Source organism: Canis lupus, chromosome 28 (genome assembly GCF_011100685.1).
Source record: "Canis lupus familiaris isolate Mischka breed German Shepherd chromosome 28, alternate assembly UU_Cfam_GSD_1.0, whole genome shotgun sequence".
Lineage (NCBI taxonomy): Eukaryota > Metazoa > Chordata > Mammalia > Carnivora > Canidae > Canis > Canis lupus.
Window position 1 is genome coordinate 35,937,510 of NC_049249.1, and position 19,206 is coordinate 35,956,715.

The 19,206-nt window shown below is 47.9% G+C and overlaps 1 protein-coding gene across 13 annotated transcripts in view; it reads right to left on the bottom strand.

Annotated features, from left to right (window-relative positions):
- Window positions 1–19,206, bottom strand: part of C28H10orf90 (chromosome 28 C10orf90 homolog) — a 206,234-nt gene that overhangs the window by 60,153 nt on the left and 126,875 nt on the right. For 8 of the 13 annotated variants that reach the window (XM_038579094.1, XM_038579097.1, XM_038579092.1 and 5 more), the window contains 3 exons: window positions 16,046–16,135; window positions 8,841–8,932; window positions 758–1,730 (listed from right to left, as the gene is read on the bottom strand). In XM_038579094.1, coding sequence (XP_038435022.1) covers window positions 758–1,730; window positions 8,841–8,932; window positions 16,046–16,135 — 1,155 coding nt within the window. Of the gene's footprint in view, window positions 1–757; window positions 1,731–8,840; window positions 8,933–15,259; window positions 15,444–16,045; window positions 16,136–19,206 lie in introns of all 13 variants that reach the window. The other 5 variants (XM_038579103.1, XM_038579098.1, XM_038579096.1 and 2 more) reach the window with 2 other exon arrangements.

A 19,206-nucleotide genomic window follows, 5' to 3' on the forward strand; every position in this document is an offset into this window, starting at 1 on the left:
GAAAGAAATCTCGTGTCGGGCGAAGGCCTGTTTGCCCCTTCCTCATCTCTTAAGAAAGGTAAAGGGGTGCCCAGGGCTGCTGACATTGGGAAATCTGCCTTGCTCTGGCAGTGGCAGACCGAACAACAAATTCTAGCCGAGTTGCCCCAGAAAATTCCTGCTTTTGCTCTTTGACAGGGAAAGTCCCCAACTTTTTAAAGAAATGTCCCATAAGTACTAATCTCCCCCATGCACACACCTACACTGCCCCACGCGCGCGCACACACAGTTATGGACTGTATCTCTAAGAGCAATCCATAAATACCAACTGCCGGATTGAAAGGTAAAGAGGAGCAGGACTGTGGACCCTTCCAGATATGCAGATGTTCAGCCCAGAGACACAAAACCTCTAGGCGTGGACAGCACTTTGCTCTCTGCTGTTTTCCAGCGATGTGGCCCTAAAATAATTTCACCAGGGGGGCTAGCCTTTCCTGCTCACTATGCTACAGGGTCTGGAGCTATTGTTGGAGACAAGAGGGAAGGTCTCCCAGAATCTATAAAAGTATCTGTGAAAATCTAAGGCAGACTTGAACACTGAATTATCCATCGTCACCTTAGAGCAGAGCAGATAGAGTGAGGCTCCGGAGAACTGCTCCTTGAAATAAGTCACGGAGAAGAAAGTGGCCGCCCACCTTGGCGGGGGACTTGCACGGATGAGCTGACAGCCAGGGATCTGGACTTGGCAGCCCCACCTCCCCAGGACGGCAGCGCCACTCACCTGTCGCGTAACTCCAGCCGGGAATGTGAATGGCCAGCTGGCTGGCACCACGCCCCGGGCCACAGTCTGGGTAGTCCTCTCTCCCTTTGCTTACAGTGACCTGATTAACTCCCACGTCCGAGAATGCTCGATCTTCTACCCGACGTGAGCCACTGCAAGGGCAGGCGGAGGGCCCCAGATGCACCTGCTCCAACGCTGGGTTTTCCTTCAAGAAACTTTCTTGCAAACCTGGGTTCCAGTGGCGGCCTGGCAGGTCTGGGCTCCTCTGGGTGAGCTCCTGCTTCAAGGCGCTGCAGAGGGGCGCCCCGTTAGCTGGGCCATCTGCTCCATCTGGCGTCAATCTGTGGGAACTGCAGCTCAGGTGGAGCGACAGGACCGACCTGTGCATTTTGGGGCCTGCACGTTGAGGCTGCTGAGCCGGGCCGGGGAGGGCCCCATCTAGGTAGCCGCCGGAGCTCGGGCACTGCTGGGACACCCTGAGGTGCACGCAGGAGCTGAACACCAGCGGCCCCTTCCCCGCCTGCGGGGCGCCGGGAGGAAAGGCGTCCTCCTGGTTGTCCTCCAGGTTGGTGACCCAGTACCCGTGGGCCTCGCACAGCCGGGGCTGCGTCTCGGGCACCTTCAGGCGCATCACAGAGCAGGTTCTGGAGAGCTCCGCGCAGGTGCACGGTCCCTGGTGCCCACGGGGCGCGGCGGGTGCACAGGGCTCCGCGAGCAGAGCGCCCTGGGCCTCCCATGCCAGGCTGCCGGCTGGGGGGCCCACGCGCCGGGCCGTGATGGTGATGGATGCGAAGCCCCTTGGGGGCCCAGGCTCCCCGGGAGGGAGGCCCACGGAGGCCTGCGGATGCGCGCGCGGGGCGGGAGCGCAGGGCACCTGCAGCGCAGCCCGGGTTGCCTTTGATTTATTCTCATCAATCAGCTGTGAAATGACTATGGATGAAATCATTTTTGTGTTTTGCGATGCCAGAGTCTCCTGCAAATGGAAAAAGATGGCAATTATTCACGCAGCCCATTGTCATGCAGGCAGTAAACGCTCCTCCAAGGGCCAAGAGGACATCCTGAAGCGTGTTCTCCTCTAAGGCCTCCTGCCCCACACCTGATGCCTCCTCCCGGGCTCCCGAGGGCGGGAAACCCAGACCCATCTGTGAAACGGTTAAACATTCTGAAATCATTCCCCCCACCAACCAGGGGGAATTGGTTTTCTCTGCTGGGTGTCTATTGTTAGTTTATTTAATGATGTTCGGGTGGAAGGGGATCATCAAATTTGAATAATCCTCTCCACTAGGCCCGGGAACCCCTGAATACAGGTTCACAGCCTCATGGGGGAGGGAGGATGGAATTCTGGAGCTGGGCTGGGACCTGGGGCCGCAGGTTCATGTGGGGGGATGAGTTAGCCCTCCCCCCACTCTGCCTGCGTCCCCAACACAATCCTCTACCTTGGCTCCCCATGCTTGCCATGGTGGGGGTCAAATCCCAGACAGCCGAACAAAGGCAATCAAACACCCAAGCTGGACTTAACCTAGACTAACAGAGACCATGGGAATCACTAATCAGAAAGGGGGCGGAGGGGCGTTGGAAGAGACAGTGTGGTTGCTCTGCACCGCAGGGCTCAGGGGCACAGGCACAACCACCTCTGTCCAGTAGCGGGAGCAAGGTGTGCCACGCTTCCTTATCAGCAGAGCTGTGTCCTAGCAGTAAACTGCTAGTGTGTCCAAAACAATGTGCTGAGATTTTTAAATAAAGCATCTAACCAGGTCAATAGCAGGAGGAAGGATCTCTTCTGTCCTGGTTTTGTTTTTCATGTGTGCGTGGAGAACACTGCAGAAAGCTACGTGGGCGAGTGCGTAGTGCAGGCTCGCAGGCCCGGGGTCGGAGGCCCCCTTTTCGATGCTCCGTATTCTCCGTGCTTAAAAGGGACCCTTGCCTGAACCTGCATACGGTAACCACTCGATTCCCACCGGGAGCAGAGCCTTCTCGAGGAGTCCGGAGGCTTAATTGGTGCTCTGCAAGTAAGCAGCAATTCTCAAGCTGTAAGGGGCCTGGAATGCTAAGCACTGCAGGTTCCCAGGCTCCAGAGCTTCTGATTCTGTAGGTCTGTGGGTGGGGCCCCATCATGTGCATTTGAACCAATCCCCGTGATTCTGATGCAGGTGATCCAGGGAATACACTTTGAAAAACGCCAACAACGGCTGGTCTTTTCAAGGAGGGGGAAGGGCTTGTGCTTGATGGGAATGAGAAAATTGTTCTCATTCCCTTAGATGTGTTAAGCACAAAATTTTCTTCAGGGCAGGATCAACACTTATGCCACTAATGTAATGCTTTTCTCCACCTGGACTTTGGACAGGAGGCCTGGCACACGGGATCTTAGCACCTGAGGCTCATTGATTCTTACTGTTACCATGGGAAGGTGGTCAGCTACTCGGTTTTTCCTCCCCGCCCCCTCGCCCCTGTTTTTCACCATAGTCCCCATCACCTGACACATACTCAGATTTTAAAGATACATGGGAAGTTGCAAATTCAAAAGATAACAAGAGACAGGTGAAGAAGAAATAATCGTTTTAAAACTCACTTCATCTTTTTAAAAACCTAAATAGCACTGGCTACCTTTTTCCAGGTGGCTCACGAGAGCCAGGCTCTGCTTGAAACCTCCTTCAAGGTGGGGTCTCCTCTTCAGCGCTTCTCATGATACATAACAACCTGGGAGGCCCCCAACTGCCTCAGAATCCCTGGGGGTGGGGCCCGGGCATCAGTGCTTTTAGTTTCCAATGTGATTCCAGTGGGCAGGTGATGTTGAGAAGCAGCACCTGAGGCTTCTGAGGCACCTGTCTCTCCTTTCTAGGAGGCACTTTCCATGACTGTAGTTTACATATGAGAAAAGTGAAGTGCGTCTGGCACCAACCCCAGGCAGTTTGATTGGCACACAGTCCCTCTCTAGTTAATTTTACTTCTGAAATTAATTGCCTGTCCACCCTACCAGGTGCTTAATCGTACCTGGTAGGAATTCCTTTGACACAGGTCTCTGAAAGAAAAAGCCAATAGTCATCTTGGAAAGTGGGCTGTGTTGGTCTTATTTTATACTCTATAACAATGTTTCCCAAAGTTTGGGCCAGGGACCACTGGTGTAAAAAAAACATCTAGCATTGGGGTGGGGGTTAAAAATGTTGACTTCTGGGCTCTTCCCTCCCGCTCTCTAGGTGAAGGGTAAATCAGGATCTCTGGGGATATGGCCAAGAAGCCATGTTTTTAACCAGCTGCCAGGTGATTCTTCTGCACAGATAGGGTAGAAGAAATGCCAGGCTGGGATTCAGACCTCCTGGGGTCCATCCTGAGCACACGGTGGGGGAACACCCTGGGGCTACATTGGGGGTTTCGGGTACCACTATAGGAGGTCCTAAAGGCCCAGAAGGATAGGATGAAGAATTGCCCACCACCTCATTACCTTGGGCCTGGCAGGTGTAACTGTGACTTTGAGTCCATCAAATGCAAATAGATGAAGGAAGAACAATAACGAATGGCATGAATTTGAATGTAATTCTGAAGCTAGGGAGTTGCCTAGTATGTCAAGGTGACACTGCTCCTGAGGGAGAGATGCTGACAGAAACCCAGTTCCCAAGAAAAGTCTGGTTGCCTTCTCTGCCTTATAGGAAGTTTTGTAGATCAAAAACAATGAAGGATGTGAAACTACCTCTCAAAATATGAACATGATATGTAACCGCAGGGTGTGACATTTTCTGTGACTTAGCAGAAATCAGAGGACATCTGATGGATTCAAACCTCCAGATGAGTGAGGGGGTACTTATAATGAATGCATCTGTGTTTATTTGAATTACATAAGTGGAGATAACCTATCACATACCCAATACTTTGAAATGTTGTCAATGTGAATATAGAATGAATGAAAGCTTTCTAGACGTAAATTCTGTCGTTATAACATAGAGTCATGATCAACCCATTTTTTTCATGAACTCATCAGACATATCTATTGAGCTTCTTCAACAGGAAACTGAGGAAACTTCTTGACCCCATGGAGTTAACAAATGGGAGAGAACACCAAGCAGGGATTGTGGTTGTCAGGACTGGAATTATTGGTTAAGTTTTACTATGTTTTCTTGAGGTGCTCTCACCCAGCTTTGACAAAAGCCCCAACGGACAACTGAGAGAAACTAAAAAAGAAACACTTTCCTCTTTGCTCGTCAATTCACATCCTACTCTTGTATGGGAAGTTCTATTTAGCAGATCCTATTTTCTCATTAAGCTCCATTAAATCATTAAAGATAAGGTCCAACCTCTTAAAAATCCGGCAGCCATAACACAGCACCATAGTCTGGGTGGCTTAAAACCAGAAATTTTATTTTGTCACAATTCTGGAGGCTGGAAGTCAGAGAGCAAGGAGCCGGCATGGTGGGTTCCTTCTGAGTCTTCTCCCCGTGTCTTCACATTGTCTTCCCTCAGCGTGTGACTATGTCCCAACATCCTCCTGTTGTAAGGGTGTCGGTCGTATTGGATAAGGCCCACCTTGCTGACCTCATTTAACCTCAATTACCTCTTTAAAGATTCTGTCTCCAAACACAATCACACTCTGTCATTCTGGGAGTTAGGACTTCCACACATGCATTCGGAGTGGGGGGAGACATAGTCCATGACTGACAATACAATACATCACTTTGTGTCCAGCTCTTCTTCCGGGGCTGGGAAACCAAGAAAGAGATGAGACAGAGGAGCTATTTGATGTTCCAAACTTGGCCCACTGCTTTTAAAACGGGGCCACTTTTTAGAAAAGTGATCTCATCGTTCACATCAAATATCTTTCCCAATGAAGCTATTTCAAGGTGCCACTCCGTCTGTTCTTTATATTGGGTTCACTGAACATGGCTTTGGAAAAAAAAAAAAAAGTATCTTTTATCTAAAATAAGATTAACTGATGTAAGATTTGATTTGAGAAGAAAATAATCTTGCATTTAGAGTAGAACATTCAAGGTCAGGGAAAGGTCAAATGAATAGTTGGATTTCATGTCTTGCCTGGGCAATAAATTACCCATTTCCTGACCATCCTCGTACCACATTCGTCTGTGTGTATTTTCTTTCTCGTAAATGCTGCTTTAAGATATTGATTTCTTTTAAATGTTTCAAACATGATTTTGAAGGGCTGGTAACTGCTTTCCTAGTTTTATGCATTTTATTGACTGTTTTTAACTTTATATTTATGCCATAAGGCATATTACTATAAGGCACCATTTCATAAATTGAAGAAAGAGATAAGCAGCGGATGGTCAGAGAAATCAGATCCTGAGCCACTGGGATGAGGATGCTTCCATTCCTGTTGCAATTTATTTCTCCAAAGGATAAGCATCTAATCCAACCTGTGGCTTTGAAATCTATATTTTTCTCCACTTGACAATTCTTGCCATTTTCATGGCTGCTCTGCAGCCTACAACTATGTTTGCCAGATGGATTCTTCAGCCCCATGTCTGCACGGATACTCTCTACAGCCACCTCCGCACTAGCTGCAAGCATGTTTACTCCTTTTTATTTGATCCAGAATTATCACCACTAAGCAATCTGTCAACCTAGTGGCATTTCATCATGCATGTAAGAGTGTTTTCAAATGTGAGTTCACTCTGGTATGTAGCGGTGGAGAAAGACCGGTTTAAGACAGATGGAAGAATTGTAGCTTTTCTCCATCTCCGTCCTAAAACTTTTGTCCTTCTATGCACTTACAAGAAATGAAAGGACTCTTTGCAGTGTAACATATAACAGTGAAAAGCTGGAAAGAATCCAAATGTCTTTTAAAAGGGGATCGGGTAAGTAAATCAGGGCAGGCACAACTGCATTGTATTCCATAGAAATTAAAAATAAAGATTACAAAGAATTTACACACCATGGGAAATTGCTTGTGATGGAATCTTATGTAATAAAAGAGAGCCATAAAAGTTGATGTGCATTCTAGTTTTATGTAAAAAAAAAGTTGCATGGGAAAAATAAGGGAATGAAATATATATCAATATTTTCTTACTTATATATTTCTATATTTTCCTAAGTGTCTACATGGAGCTGCCAGTACTTTTGTGATCAGGAAAATTTAAACGTTGTTTTTTCAAAGAAGAAAACCCTGTTCCATATTTCATTCCTTTTAAATAATCACTTGGTTGAAGAAGTGCCTGCATATCATTTCTACAGCTTCGACGAATTTTGAAAGGAAAAGTGATCAATCTTGTGCAGGCTCCGGCGGAGAGGCGGAGATTTATGGCAGTTACAAAGGAAGGGCATCCGTTTGGAGTGTTTCATCATCTTACAGCATCCTTATAACAAACACACAGGGACAAGCTTTAAAAGCTCAAAGTTAGGAGGGAAATTTGAAAGTCACACTACTGATAAGATCAAAGCTGATGGTCCAGATCACTCCAAAGCAGATGTTTAGAAGGTGTGATTTCTGGGAGTTATTTAATTCAATCATAGATAATGACTGTGTGAGTGTGTGTGTGTGTGTGTGTGTGTGTGTGTGTTATGGAGACCCAGCTGCATGGCTGCAAAGATCTTTATCACTAATAACCAAACTAGTTTTAACATCAATAGGAAAATGCTGGAATTTGCCAGCTCAGTGTCAAAAGCAGGTGAGAAAGACCTTCAGCTTGTATCCTTCTTAAAAGAGAAGCAATCAACTTCATCATTATCCTGCCCTTCTTAACTGGGAACCTGCTTCCAGGGATGGTTCTCCATGATCCACTGTTCTTGTTCTTTTCCCTCCCTGCAACCTGAGGTTCCTGCTCCTGCTCCCCAGGAACAAATCAGTGATAGCCCAGCATCTTTACATCTTTAGACAGTGAGCTCAGTGTTTCCCTATAGAAAGGGCTTCAAGTATTGGGGTGCCTAAATAGATGGTTCGGTGGTTGACCGTCTGCCTTCAGCTCAGGTCATGATCCCAAGGGCCTGGGATTGAGTCCTGCATTGGGCACCCTGCTGGGAGCCTACTTCTCCCTCTGCCTATGTCTCTGCCTCTTTCTCTGGGTCTCTCATGACTAAATAAATAAAATCTTCCAAAAAGGGCGGGGGGGGCTTTAAGTATTGACAACTAGACTTCACACCCAGAATGGCATCGTTTCTCTGTCATGTGGGAGTTCAGTCCTGGGATCTCTGAGGGAAATGTTGAACTTCGTTAAATGCAGAGCTAAATCAAAGGATAATACCTAAGACAAGTATTTTGGGGGGGAAACAATTTTTTTTACAGGTACCCTTGCCACTTGAATCTGTCATGAGACATCAATTCTTATAATCCCACAATCTCTTAGAATTACAAAAGTCGATGGCAGATTATCCATTTGTGAAAGACAACAGTGGTCTTGTAAGCTAATGCCTTGGACGGTTCCTTCTGGCTGGAAAGTCCACATAACTAGAATGAGCCTTCCCTGATGCCAGCCTTTCAAGCAAGATGAGAACAGAAGCTCTGGAGCTGGACAGCTGGGGGATTCAGGGCAAGTCAAGTACTAGAGGTACTGGAGCTTTACTTTTCTCACCTACAAAATAGGTATCATAATAATATCTCCCTCCAGGGACTGTGGGAAGGATGGAATGAGTCAGTCAATTAGCCAGAACCTGGTGTGAGAGACACTGGCGGTATTAACCACCATGTACAGAGTCTTTGTTCTCTAGAATCAGAAACATTTCATTTTATAAATATGACCTCTAATTTTCTCCCTATTTCAGACAACTGACATTTTCTGCCGTTATAACAATGTATACTAGCTTGTTAGATTTCCAATTATCTCTTCTCCACCTTCCAAGTGCTGCATGGCATCATCCTGTCTCTCTCCAGCAGATTAATTTTGGTTTAAAATGGAGATTCAATCACCATCCTCTCCTATGATACTGCAAATTTACAAATTGTTGGCGAGGATTATAAAAGAATAATTATACAGCATGTACTTCAACCTAACAAGTCTTAGCCATCGATGGTTAGATTTTCTGCTGCCTTAATTCAGTTTTGACTAAACAAAGTAAAATGCAAACACAACATAAGGAGGCCAGTGATCATGTTTTATAGTTGGCTGCATTTTGCTGACTACCTTAGAAGTTAGAAACATGTTACCTCGGTGAAGTCAGATTTCTTCTCTGTAACATCAGACTGAAGATTTTTAAGGGTGATTCGATCATTTGTAGTGTACCGGTTGTCCCGTAATCCTAGGCAAAAGGAGATAATATTGCTACCTTTTAGTACATGAAAGGATGAGATGGCCTCTATGACTCTACTAGGAAGTTTCACATCACCTCGTCAGGTATTATTACCAGTCAAGGGTGAAGCCAGTATATTTTGACCCATGATAAAACCTTGTGCATTGCCCTCATTCATTCTACCCCCCCTTTACTTAGGCTCTATGATTTTATTATTATTTAGTTTACAATTAGGCTGCAAGATTCCTTCTTCCACCCAGCAGTTGTTTATGTTCCTGGATTTAGTAATAATTGAACAAGTTCGGAATGCTCACAGTCTCCCTCATCTTGAGTTTACACCCAGCAGGAGAGAAAACCACATCTAAGAGATTCCCAGCACCACTCGAGTTAAGAAAGGCTGAAACATTATGACCAACTTTCATCCAATGTCTTAACACAACAGCGCTTGAAGGAGCCATGATTGGCGCAGACGCAGACATCGAAGCTGCTTTTGAATGGCTGAGGATAATCCTGTGATAATACTGCAAGGACACGTGAGACACCATGGGCAGCCCTCCACAGAGACACCTGCCATCCTGATGGCCTGGGATATCATCAGATCCAAGTGCACACACTGGCGGCGAATTGTGAACCTGGATTCCAGTTCTGGCCCCACCACCCACGAACTTGATAACAATGGACAAGTTGGAATCTCCTGATCCACCAAACCTGGCCTGCATGCCTCATAGAGCCCTGGATGGAATCCACAACCCAACAGCATTATGATCACCTGTTGCTAATGTAGGAACGTATGTAAACACAGGAAGGTGGGGTAGAGAGGAGAGTCTGTGTAGCCCAATCTCTGCAGCCCAGGTAACAGTGCTGCCTCCACGATGCAGATATTCTGGGGAAAGTGATTTTTCCAGAGCCTACACAGAGTGATTCCCCAACAGCTGGTGCTGGTGATAAGAAAAAAGAGACTTAAGAAGTAGCTTTCTAAGTTAGACTCCTATCTTCATCAACTCATGAGAAGAGCTTATTACATATATATTTACATATAATTCAAACAACTCGTTTTAAATCATTTAAAAATAATACAAAGCATTTTATGGAGCAAATGATACCTTATAGTATTTTTATGCTTGGCAGATTTGCAAAGGGGTCAGGACATGACTTGCGGGAATTTCAGGGGCCACTCTACCAGCCCACCCAAAGCCCGCTCATGTCCCACCTCGTCCTTGGGTGATGAGGCCCCCATCAGCTCTGTCCCAGACGTGTGGTTGTGCCTCCATCTCTGCCTGTTATTGAGTGACAGAGATAGTCATCCAAGATGATGTGCACAGATTACTTTCCATGAAGCGCAAATATAAGACCTGAAAGATCTCATGGATTTCTGTGCAGAGTCGATGCGTCATGATGAGCTGACAATAAAGCTGATGAAGATGGAAATCTCCTGGCTCTAGTCAGACAGCATCGTGTAAAGAACTCTAAAGTCAGCAGAGACCTGGGGGCCGGCGAGGCCCAGAGCTGCAGCCCAGCCCAGCCCAGCCCCAAGCTCATGGGCAGTAGGTGAGCTACTCATCCTCTCAGAGTTTCTGCAGCCACAAAATGCAGAGAAGAACACCTCTCGCCCAGCCTTGTTATCATGCCCCGAGGCTAGTGTATGTAAAGTACGTGGGCCAGGGTGGCATCTGGGGTTAATATTTGATAAACCACACTGGTGAGGACTGTTTGTGAGCATGACCAAGGCAGCACCACCTCCCACCCTGTGCCCCAGATGGTCGCTAGAGTCAGACCACACAGTCCCAGAGTCTGTAGCTACTGGTGTGGCTTTGGGCAAATCACTCAGCATCCCGTGGCTCCTTGCTATGAAGTTGGAGGTGACAATGGAGCCTACTTGATAGAGGTACTGGGAAAGAGTAAGTGGCCTAACTAATTAGCCCTCAACACAATGCCCAGAACCCAAGGATATGTGATAAACATCAGCTACAGGGAAGTTGCATCACCCTCGGTGGAGAGGAGGGACAGCACTGGGCCAGACAAGCAGGGGCTGTGTGTTCGTGGCCTGTAGCTGCTGCATCAGTGATCGCCAACTGTGAGGCCTGTTATCTTATGGTTATGGAGCTCAGACATCCATTGGGAATGAGTCTCACAGGGCTAAAGTCTCAGTACCCAGGGGCTGCACTCCTTTGGGAGGCTCTAGGGAGAATGTTTCCTTGCCTGTCCAGCTTCAAGAGCCCACCGGCTTTCCTTGGCTCCTGGCTCCACATCACTCACATTGTGCTCCCACCATCACTTCTCCCCCTCTCTCTGACCCTCCCACCTCCTTCTTACCCTTGTGATTAGACTGGGCCCACAGATAGTCCAGGATAGTTGTCTCGTCCCATGGTTCTCAACCATACCTGCAAAATCCCTTTTGCCACGAAGGGTAATATGACCACCACTTCTGGGGACGAGGACGTGGACATATTTGGGGGCACCCCTGTTGTGCCTATCAAAGACTAGTTGGGGGCAGCCCCGGTGGCTCAGCAATTTAGCACGACCTTCAGCCCAGGGCCTGATCCTGGAGTCTTGGGATCGAGTCCCACATCAGGCTCCCTGCATGGAGCCTGCTCCTCCCTCTGCCTGTGTCTCTGCCTCTCTCTCTGTGTGTGTCTGTCATGAATAAATAAATAAAATCTTTTAAAAAAAGACTAATTGGGGAGACTAAGGTAGATGCTTTGGATGAAATTTAGGGCCTTTAAAACAACAAATCGAGAGTCTGTGTAGCAAACAAGGGAAGACACAATGGGCTGTCTATTGAAAGAAAGGAAACAAAAACTTATGAGCCACATGATTGCAGCATTAAAAGAAAATTTTTAATATGTGTGAGAATTCATAAAACCAGTAAACTTGTAACTGAGAGCCATGAACCTAGTTTTGAGTGAAAATGAGGTAGGACTGGAGCCACACATGAGGATGCCTGACATAACGACCTCAAAGGAAATGAGGAGGTGAGTTACCAGAGTGGGTTAAAGCATGGTATTAGGGAAAGAAAGACCCCGATTCAAACCCGTTTTGCCACTAACCAATCAGTCAATTTAAGTAATTTTGGGTAAGTTACTTAAATTGTTAGTCTTATTTTCCCATGTGTCAGAGGAAGCAAGACCCGTCTCCTAGAGTGGCTACAAGAAATAATGAGATGATGAATATCAAGACCTGAGCAGAGTGCCCAGCATGTGGTGATGACACAACCCTGCCCTCACCCCATGCCTTCCACTTGACCACATAACTGTTGCCACCGGTAAAGGTCCGCACCATCGGGTGACCTGCCCTGGCATCTCTGAGTAAGGCCAAGCTGGGGGAATGCTTGGGGCAGGTTAGCAAGAACAAGGGTAATAGTTTTGGCTTTTCCACTAGCTGGGATCCACCAGTTCTATGGGAAAAGGGTTCACATCTCCAGTACAGAAAACACATTAACCAGAATGGACTGCACCTGGACTTGGTCTCGCTCTCAGAACAAGGACAGGAGGGGTCCAGACCAGTTGGCTCCTTCTCTCCACAGTGGGAGCTGGTCTGGCCTGGATCTCTCACAGGCGCAGGTGAAGTCTACTCTGCATCAAGAAATTGTCCTGGTTAAAACATAAAAAACAACAACAACAAAAAACTGGCAGTAGGTGGGCAGGCCCTGAGCACCTGCAGGACATACACCAACCAGCTATGTGTCATCACAGAAATCCAGCAACCTGGGGCCAAATTCTAAGTTTTGTCACTCTGTGTAGTTTACATAACCCCATCATTTCTGCTTCCCCCTCTAAGAAATTAGAACCTGGAGCTGTCTCTGTTGGGAGGGTAGCTGTCAGAGACTCACAGCTTCACTCTTCTCTGAGAACGGCCCTCTATGGAGGCTGCGCCTTTCTCTATATTGGTTCACAGCCCAGGATGGGGCACAAAATGGGTACAAACCCAGGGAAGCTTTGTTGTTTATGCCCTGAGCATAACCCACAGCCAGGCTGTACCTGAGACCCCATCAGGGCTCCTTAGCTCTCTCACAGTCCTACCTGGACAGCACCCTCTCGCACCTGCCCTCAGTCCCAGCCTCTGCTCCTTGTAAACCCAATGGGGCCCTACCACACTGTGCTGGTTAAGAAGGAGGGCTTTCAAAGTGGGGCTCCTAGATCACAATTCATCATGGGTGAACTTGTTAGAAGTGCACCTTCTCAGGCCCCACCTGCTGACCTGCAGATCTACTGAATAAAACTCAGGTGGGGCTTAGCCATCAACGTTTTAGCAAGCCCTACGGAACATTCAATGCAGCTCAGGTCCAAGAACACTGCTGGTCTTAGGCCAACTAGCTCTTCCACAAATGATGACTTTGAGGTCCCGGGAGGAAACCACATGCTTTCTGATGCAAAACCACCACCCCCCTGGCTTTTAGAAAGCCATATCTAGGGGATCTAAATGGATTTTAACCAATGACTTCAATTACAATGAAGGCATCAAGAACGCCAGCATGCTGACTTTCATTCTGAAATGAATTTAAAAGTCAGTCCAGTTGGCCAACAATTCATTGCTGGTTTATGGATCAGCCGTGTTTGGTGCCCAGTGCTCTGGGCCTTTGGCCCCAGGGAGTGTGTCAGCACACAAGCATGTCTGAAGAGGTCTTCTCTTCCAAGACGGTTGGAAGGATTATATATACACTTCTGTCTTCATCAGCCTGCACCACTCACCCAAAGCCACCCATCCCCAACTTTAGGCCCCTTCCCAGAGGCCACAAGCAACCCATTGCTCATGAGGCCTTGAGCCAGACACTCCTGGAATCCAGATTTCCTCTCTGGGGAAAGTGCACTTCAGCCATGGAATCCAGAGCAGGAATTTATGTGGTGCCCAGGGTGTTAAGGCCCCCAGTGAGCCCCTCTCTTGCCCACGGCTCTGTCACAGAGAGAGCCCTGCCAGCCAAGGGACTGGCAGGGTTTGGGAGGGGGACACCGGAAACGGCCCTGTAGGATGGGGTGAATGTAGACAAATATGGAAGCAGGATGGAGAGAAGGTGGCACAGCCCAAGCAGAGGTGAAAGAGAAAAGTGGGAATGGCTTAAAGCATAAAAGCAGAAGAATCTGGCGTATTTGGAGAATGGCAAGTAGCACATTGGGTGAAGCACAGGGTAGGAGCAAGGAATGGCCTACAGTTCCCACACAGCACCCAACAATGCTTGAGTCATCACCATGAAACCAGCAGACAAGCACCTTCGTGCCTGCGAATGACACCATCAAAGTGGTGCGCACATGAGGCGCACCCAACCTTCAGCCAGCGGGGTGAGCACGCGGTTGGCACTCCTCTACCGTTCACATCCACATGCCCGCTTCTCGGACCACAAATGCCCCTCACATGGTTTACTCAGAGCTCTCACGATGCTTTAACAATACCTTCAGAAAATATTTTAAAATAGGCATTTTTCAGAATCACTTATCCAATTTCAATTCAGCTAGTCACTTCTGTGGGATTTGACCTTGTTGGCTACCCAATGCCTCTGGAAGTTCTTTCCGTCTTTGACTTCTGGAAGGACGGGTGGTCTGTCTTCCTCCCTCCCGGCTACGGTGTCCTTACCTTTGTGGGTTCTCTCCTTGACCCCGCCTTGTCTCCCCCCTTGGGCTCTCATGCCAAACCTCAAGACGCATCTTGGCCTTTGCTTGCTTTATAAACCAATGGCAAGGAAGGACCCAGATCTCGTCCTTGAGTACCAGCTAGAACCAGCCTCAAGCTCGGCTAGCTTGAAAGGGAACCAGCCACCGTGTCCCAAGTTGCTGCCACCACTGGCCTCCTCTGCCTCTTCTCCCTTGGCCAACCCTGCATCCATTATTTTGGTGAGTCGCCCCCATCCTCTTATCACCCACAATAGAAATTGAGGTGTCCCCTTCTCACACACCTCCTTTCTCTCATCTCACCTCCAATGTCCAGCAGAAAGCCAAGACCGGTTTCCTCTTATGAAATAGGCTCTGCTCTATCCCATCTGTTTCATCTCCCTTGCATTGCCTGGTCTTGTCAAGGTCACAGTCAAGCTGGTGACCCCACAGCCTTGTCTCCTGTCTGGTTCCCCCAAATCCCCTCGACGTCACCAGTTTGTGACCTTGTGGCTCCTTTGGAAAATCTAATGAAAGGATTCCCCCCCCTTACCCTCCCTGCCCCGACCCCCAAACAGAGCCTGGGAAATATACACATAAAAACCTGAGCTCATGTGCCCAGGCTCCTGGGGCTCCCGGAAAGGAGGCTAAAATTCCTTAAAACAAGCCTGCCACTCCTTCCCAGACGTGGTGGCTTCCACCCCTCTTTGATCTCAGGTGCCACCTTTCCAATCCTCCTGGCCAGCTCACTGCTCACCTTGGATCCAGCTCTGGAGCATCTCCTCCGAGAAGGGCTTCTTGGGCTGCCCCCTCCACCTGACACCCCCTGCCCCATGCTGCATTGCCCTCCGGTCTGTGCCGGTGCCTGCATTCACTTCCTAGGGCTGCCGTAGCTAATGATCACCGATGAGGTGGCCATAGAGATGTATTGTGTCACAGTTCTGGAAGCCAGAAATCTGAAATCAAGGTGCCGGCAGGGCCAAGGGGGAGAATCCTCCCTTGTCTCTTGCTGGCTGCTGCTGGTGGCCGGGCATCCTTAGTGTTTCTTAGCTCATAGCAACAGAACGCTCAGGTCTGTGTCCACAATCACACGGGTCTCAGCGTCTGCAAATCCCTCCCTTTACAAGGGCACCAGCCACTGGGTTTTAAGACCAACCCTAATCCTGTCTGACCTCATCTTGTTGTATCTGCAAGGATTCTATTTCCAAATTAGGTCATGTTCATGGGTGTTAGGAGGTTAGGACTCACTCCAACATTATCTTTTGGGGGGAACACAGTTCAACCTGCCCCTGTGCCCCCAACAGGCTGTCACTACCATCCATCCTTACTTACTACACCGTGCTGTAACCACCCGTTCAAGAGGCTGTCTCCCCCATTGGACCGAGGTCTTTAGGGGACATGCTATTCATCTCCTTCCTCCGGTGCCTAGTCCAGCCACCTGGCCAACTGAGGACACTCACTGTTGACTGAATGAACAAATGATTTTATATTTTGATAACAGTTACATCTGTGAGGGGCAAAAAAAAAAAAAATCACAACATACCTTCTTCAGACAGTTTTATCATATTCCACTGGCGTTTCAAAGACATTTGACTCAGTTTCAGAGGTCTGTTAATGACAAGGATGTTTCTGGCTAAAAAATATAAAAATAAAAATAAGAAAGAAAAGAAAAAAAGAAATATCAGGCACACTTTACATCTGTAGCTACTCTTGGAATGAGTCAGGCTGCCGCGGTCCACCCTGGGCGGAAGAGCCTCGGAGGGTTCTATCTGTGATGAAGTCACCAGAATGTTTATGGGGCAACCAGGGGTGGGGGAGGGAGTCCACCTTGGCTCCATTTCTCATTGGCAACAACAGCAACCATCACCGTGATGTTTCTATCTGAGGTTCTCTGAGAAGTGAGAAGAGCTGGCACGACCATTATTTACAAGTTTCTGCAGAGCACTGAGATACGAGTCAAGGAGCTGTTCTCTCTAGTGCCTACATTCGGACACCATCTTCTCCTCTTCCTCACCAACTTCTCACTCCTTCATTTTTCGCCTGGCTTGGGTGACACTGGTTCTCTTGCCAGGCAGCATTTTTTACTATTTAAAAGTGCCCTGAGTGTGACCATACACTCAGGAAAACACCACAATGTTAATTTGTTTAATCTGCTTTTAACGTGTTACCAAATTCTGCAAACCAGGTCACCTAGAATATTGGGCAACATGACAGTCTTTATCATGCAAGCTGTTTTAAGAACAATCGGTTTTCCTGCAACTTAATAAAACACCTTTGACACTAAATTATAACGAACATTGTTTTATAATTCATGCCCGACTACATCTGAGGTAGCTTATAATTAGCAACAAGGATTTTGTTGTTGTTGTTGTTAAAGGTAAACCCGTGATAAAAGAGGCAAGCGATAGGCTGGAGAAATCGCTGACCCATAACGTCTGGTCTAAAAGATGACACTGGCACAGATGAATCACAACCTAAGGGCGAGTTTGCCACAGCCAAGGCCAAAGGGAGGCATGATAAATTGCATAACTCATTGCCTTTCAAATGAAATACGATGTTTCGTAAGGAAAGTGGTTTCATCCCCTGGGATAAGACATTGGGAGCAGGGGAGGGGGGGGTCACTACATAAATGGACAGCACCTGTGTGAGTCTTTCCGTAAACACCAAACCGGTAGAAACTTCCCTGGATAATCCCAAAGTGCTTTGAGTCTGGTCAACGTCACTAATACAACTTAATGGCTAAAATTTCTCTTTCCATCTCTGCAAGACAATCGATGTTGGATTCAGTGTGATCTTCTTTAATGCTCAAACTGGCCTTATGAGGAGGGCACTATTATTACCCCCGTTTTACAGGTAAGGAAGCTGAGCCTCATTTAAGTGCTGCAAGGGTCACCCATCCAGGAGGCCTCCAGCTAGGACTTTGCAATACTACTGATCACTGTCCTGTAGCAAAGGTAGAAACCAGGCAGATTGAGAAAGTGCCTGGATTTTGGTGGCAGGGCCAAGGTGACACCGGCGCTACCACATTCTTATGCTATCATCTTGGACAAGATGCACACCCTCCAAGCCTGGGTTTGCTCCTCGGACAGAGAGGCACTGTAGGGCTGGGAACTGTGAAATGAGGTAAATAAAGGTTTTCATGGGCTCAGCACAGTGCCTGGCACACAGTGGGCCCTGGAGAAAATGGAACGTATTATCAGCCATAGTTTTACACAAAATTTTTAATCTCAGAAAATTGAGGTAATAAAGATGTTTTAAGTGTATCCACCCATTTTGTAGCCATTTTGTAGCTGGTTTCTGAGATGCCTGGAGCCTAAGGCACCGCATGTCCGTCCCCCAGTGTCCCAGGTTGGCTCCCTGGGGACAGCGCAAGGGCTGTGCACTGACTGTGATTGCGCGTGTGCATCAGTCTACGAGCCCTGACACCCGCTCATGTCAGGTGAGTACTCATGTACTCACACCACGAGCTCGGTGCCACAAACGTGTAAATGAGAACCCAACATCTTTGAGCACCTGAGTGAGGTGCTGGGGTAACAAAGATGAATAGCACACAGGAGTCCCCGTCTTTGAAAAGCTCAGAGCCTAATGGGGGAAGGAGACCCAAAACTAGGCCTCTTTCAGTGCAATGCAGACTTGATCATTTTCTCCTATGGACTATCTGCTTTTCTACCTTCAATTGTGGTAAAATACACGCAGCACAAAAGAACCATCTTAACCATTTGTAGGTGTCCAGTTCAGGGGCATTCGGTACGTCCCCACTGTCGTGCTCCAGAACTCTCTCATCTTGTAAGCTGAAACCCTGCACCCCTAAAAGCTCACCCCTCATTCCCCACCCGCCCCTCAGGCCCTGGAATCCACCCTCCTACTCTCTGTCTATATATTTGACTATTCTAGAAACCTAACATAAGTGGAATCATGCAGTGTTTGTCCTTTTGTGCCTGGCTTGTTTCACGGAGCGTGTCCTCAGAGTTCCTGCGCGCTGCGACTGGCGTCAGCATTTCCTTCCTCTTCAAGGCTGAGTAATATTCCACTGTTTGTAGAGAGCACATTTTGTCTCTCCGTTCACGCGTTGCCAGGCATTCAGGTTGCTTGCACCCCGCGGTCACTGTGAATAAAGCTACTCTGGACACGGCCGTACAAATATCTCTTTGAGTTCCTGCTTTGAATTCTTCCTGCGGGTTACCTTCTACCTTTTTTCTGATTTCCTATTGGTCTTATTACCTAACATTTGCTTGGCAAACTCTAGGGTTCTTTTTTGAGGGGGGGGGCAGGACAAAGAGATGGACACATGGAGAGATCACTTTAGTAGTCCTCTTAAAAGTGTCCTTGAAAAATTATCATTTCCCGGCTTTGTACATGCATGGGGCAGGGCAGACGGGACAGGTAGGGGGTCATCTTGTTTTATGTCCTTGACAGAGGTAAGCAAGAAAGCACAGGTGGCCTCTGTCATGTAACCCAGGTACCTTCGATGTGGGCTCCAATGTGAAGGAGAGAGAACACACCTCCCCTCTCAAAGAAGACTCCATGAGTGGGGACGGCAGGGGTGGGGGCGCCCAAGTCAGAGAGAACCAGGGCCGGGCGGTGGGGCAGGGGTTGTGCTGGGCTCCCAGGGAAGGTGTCGGCTCACCTACACGAGGGGCCTGGGTCCGGGCAGCACCAAGGAACAGTGGAAGAGGTTCAAAGCAGGCAGTGTTCCCTCATTTC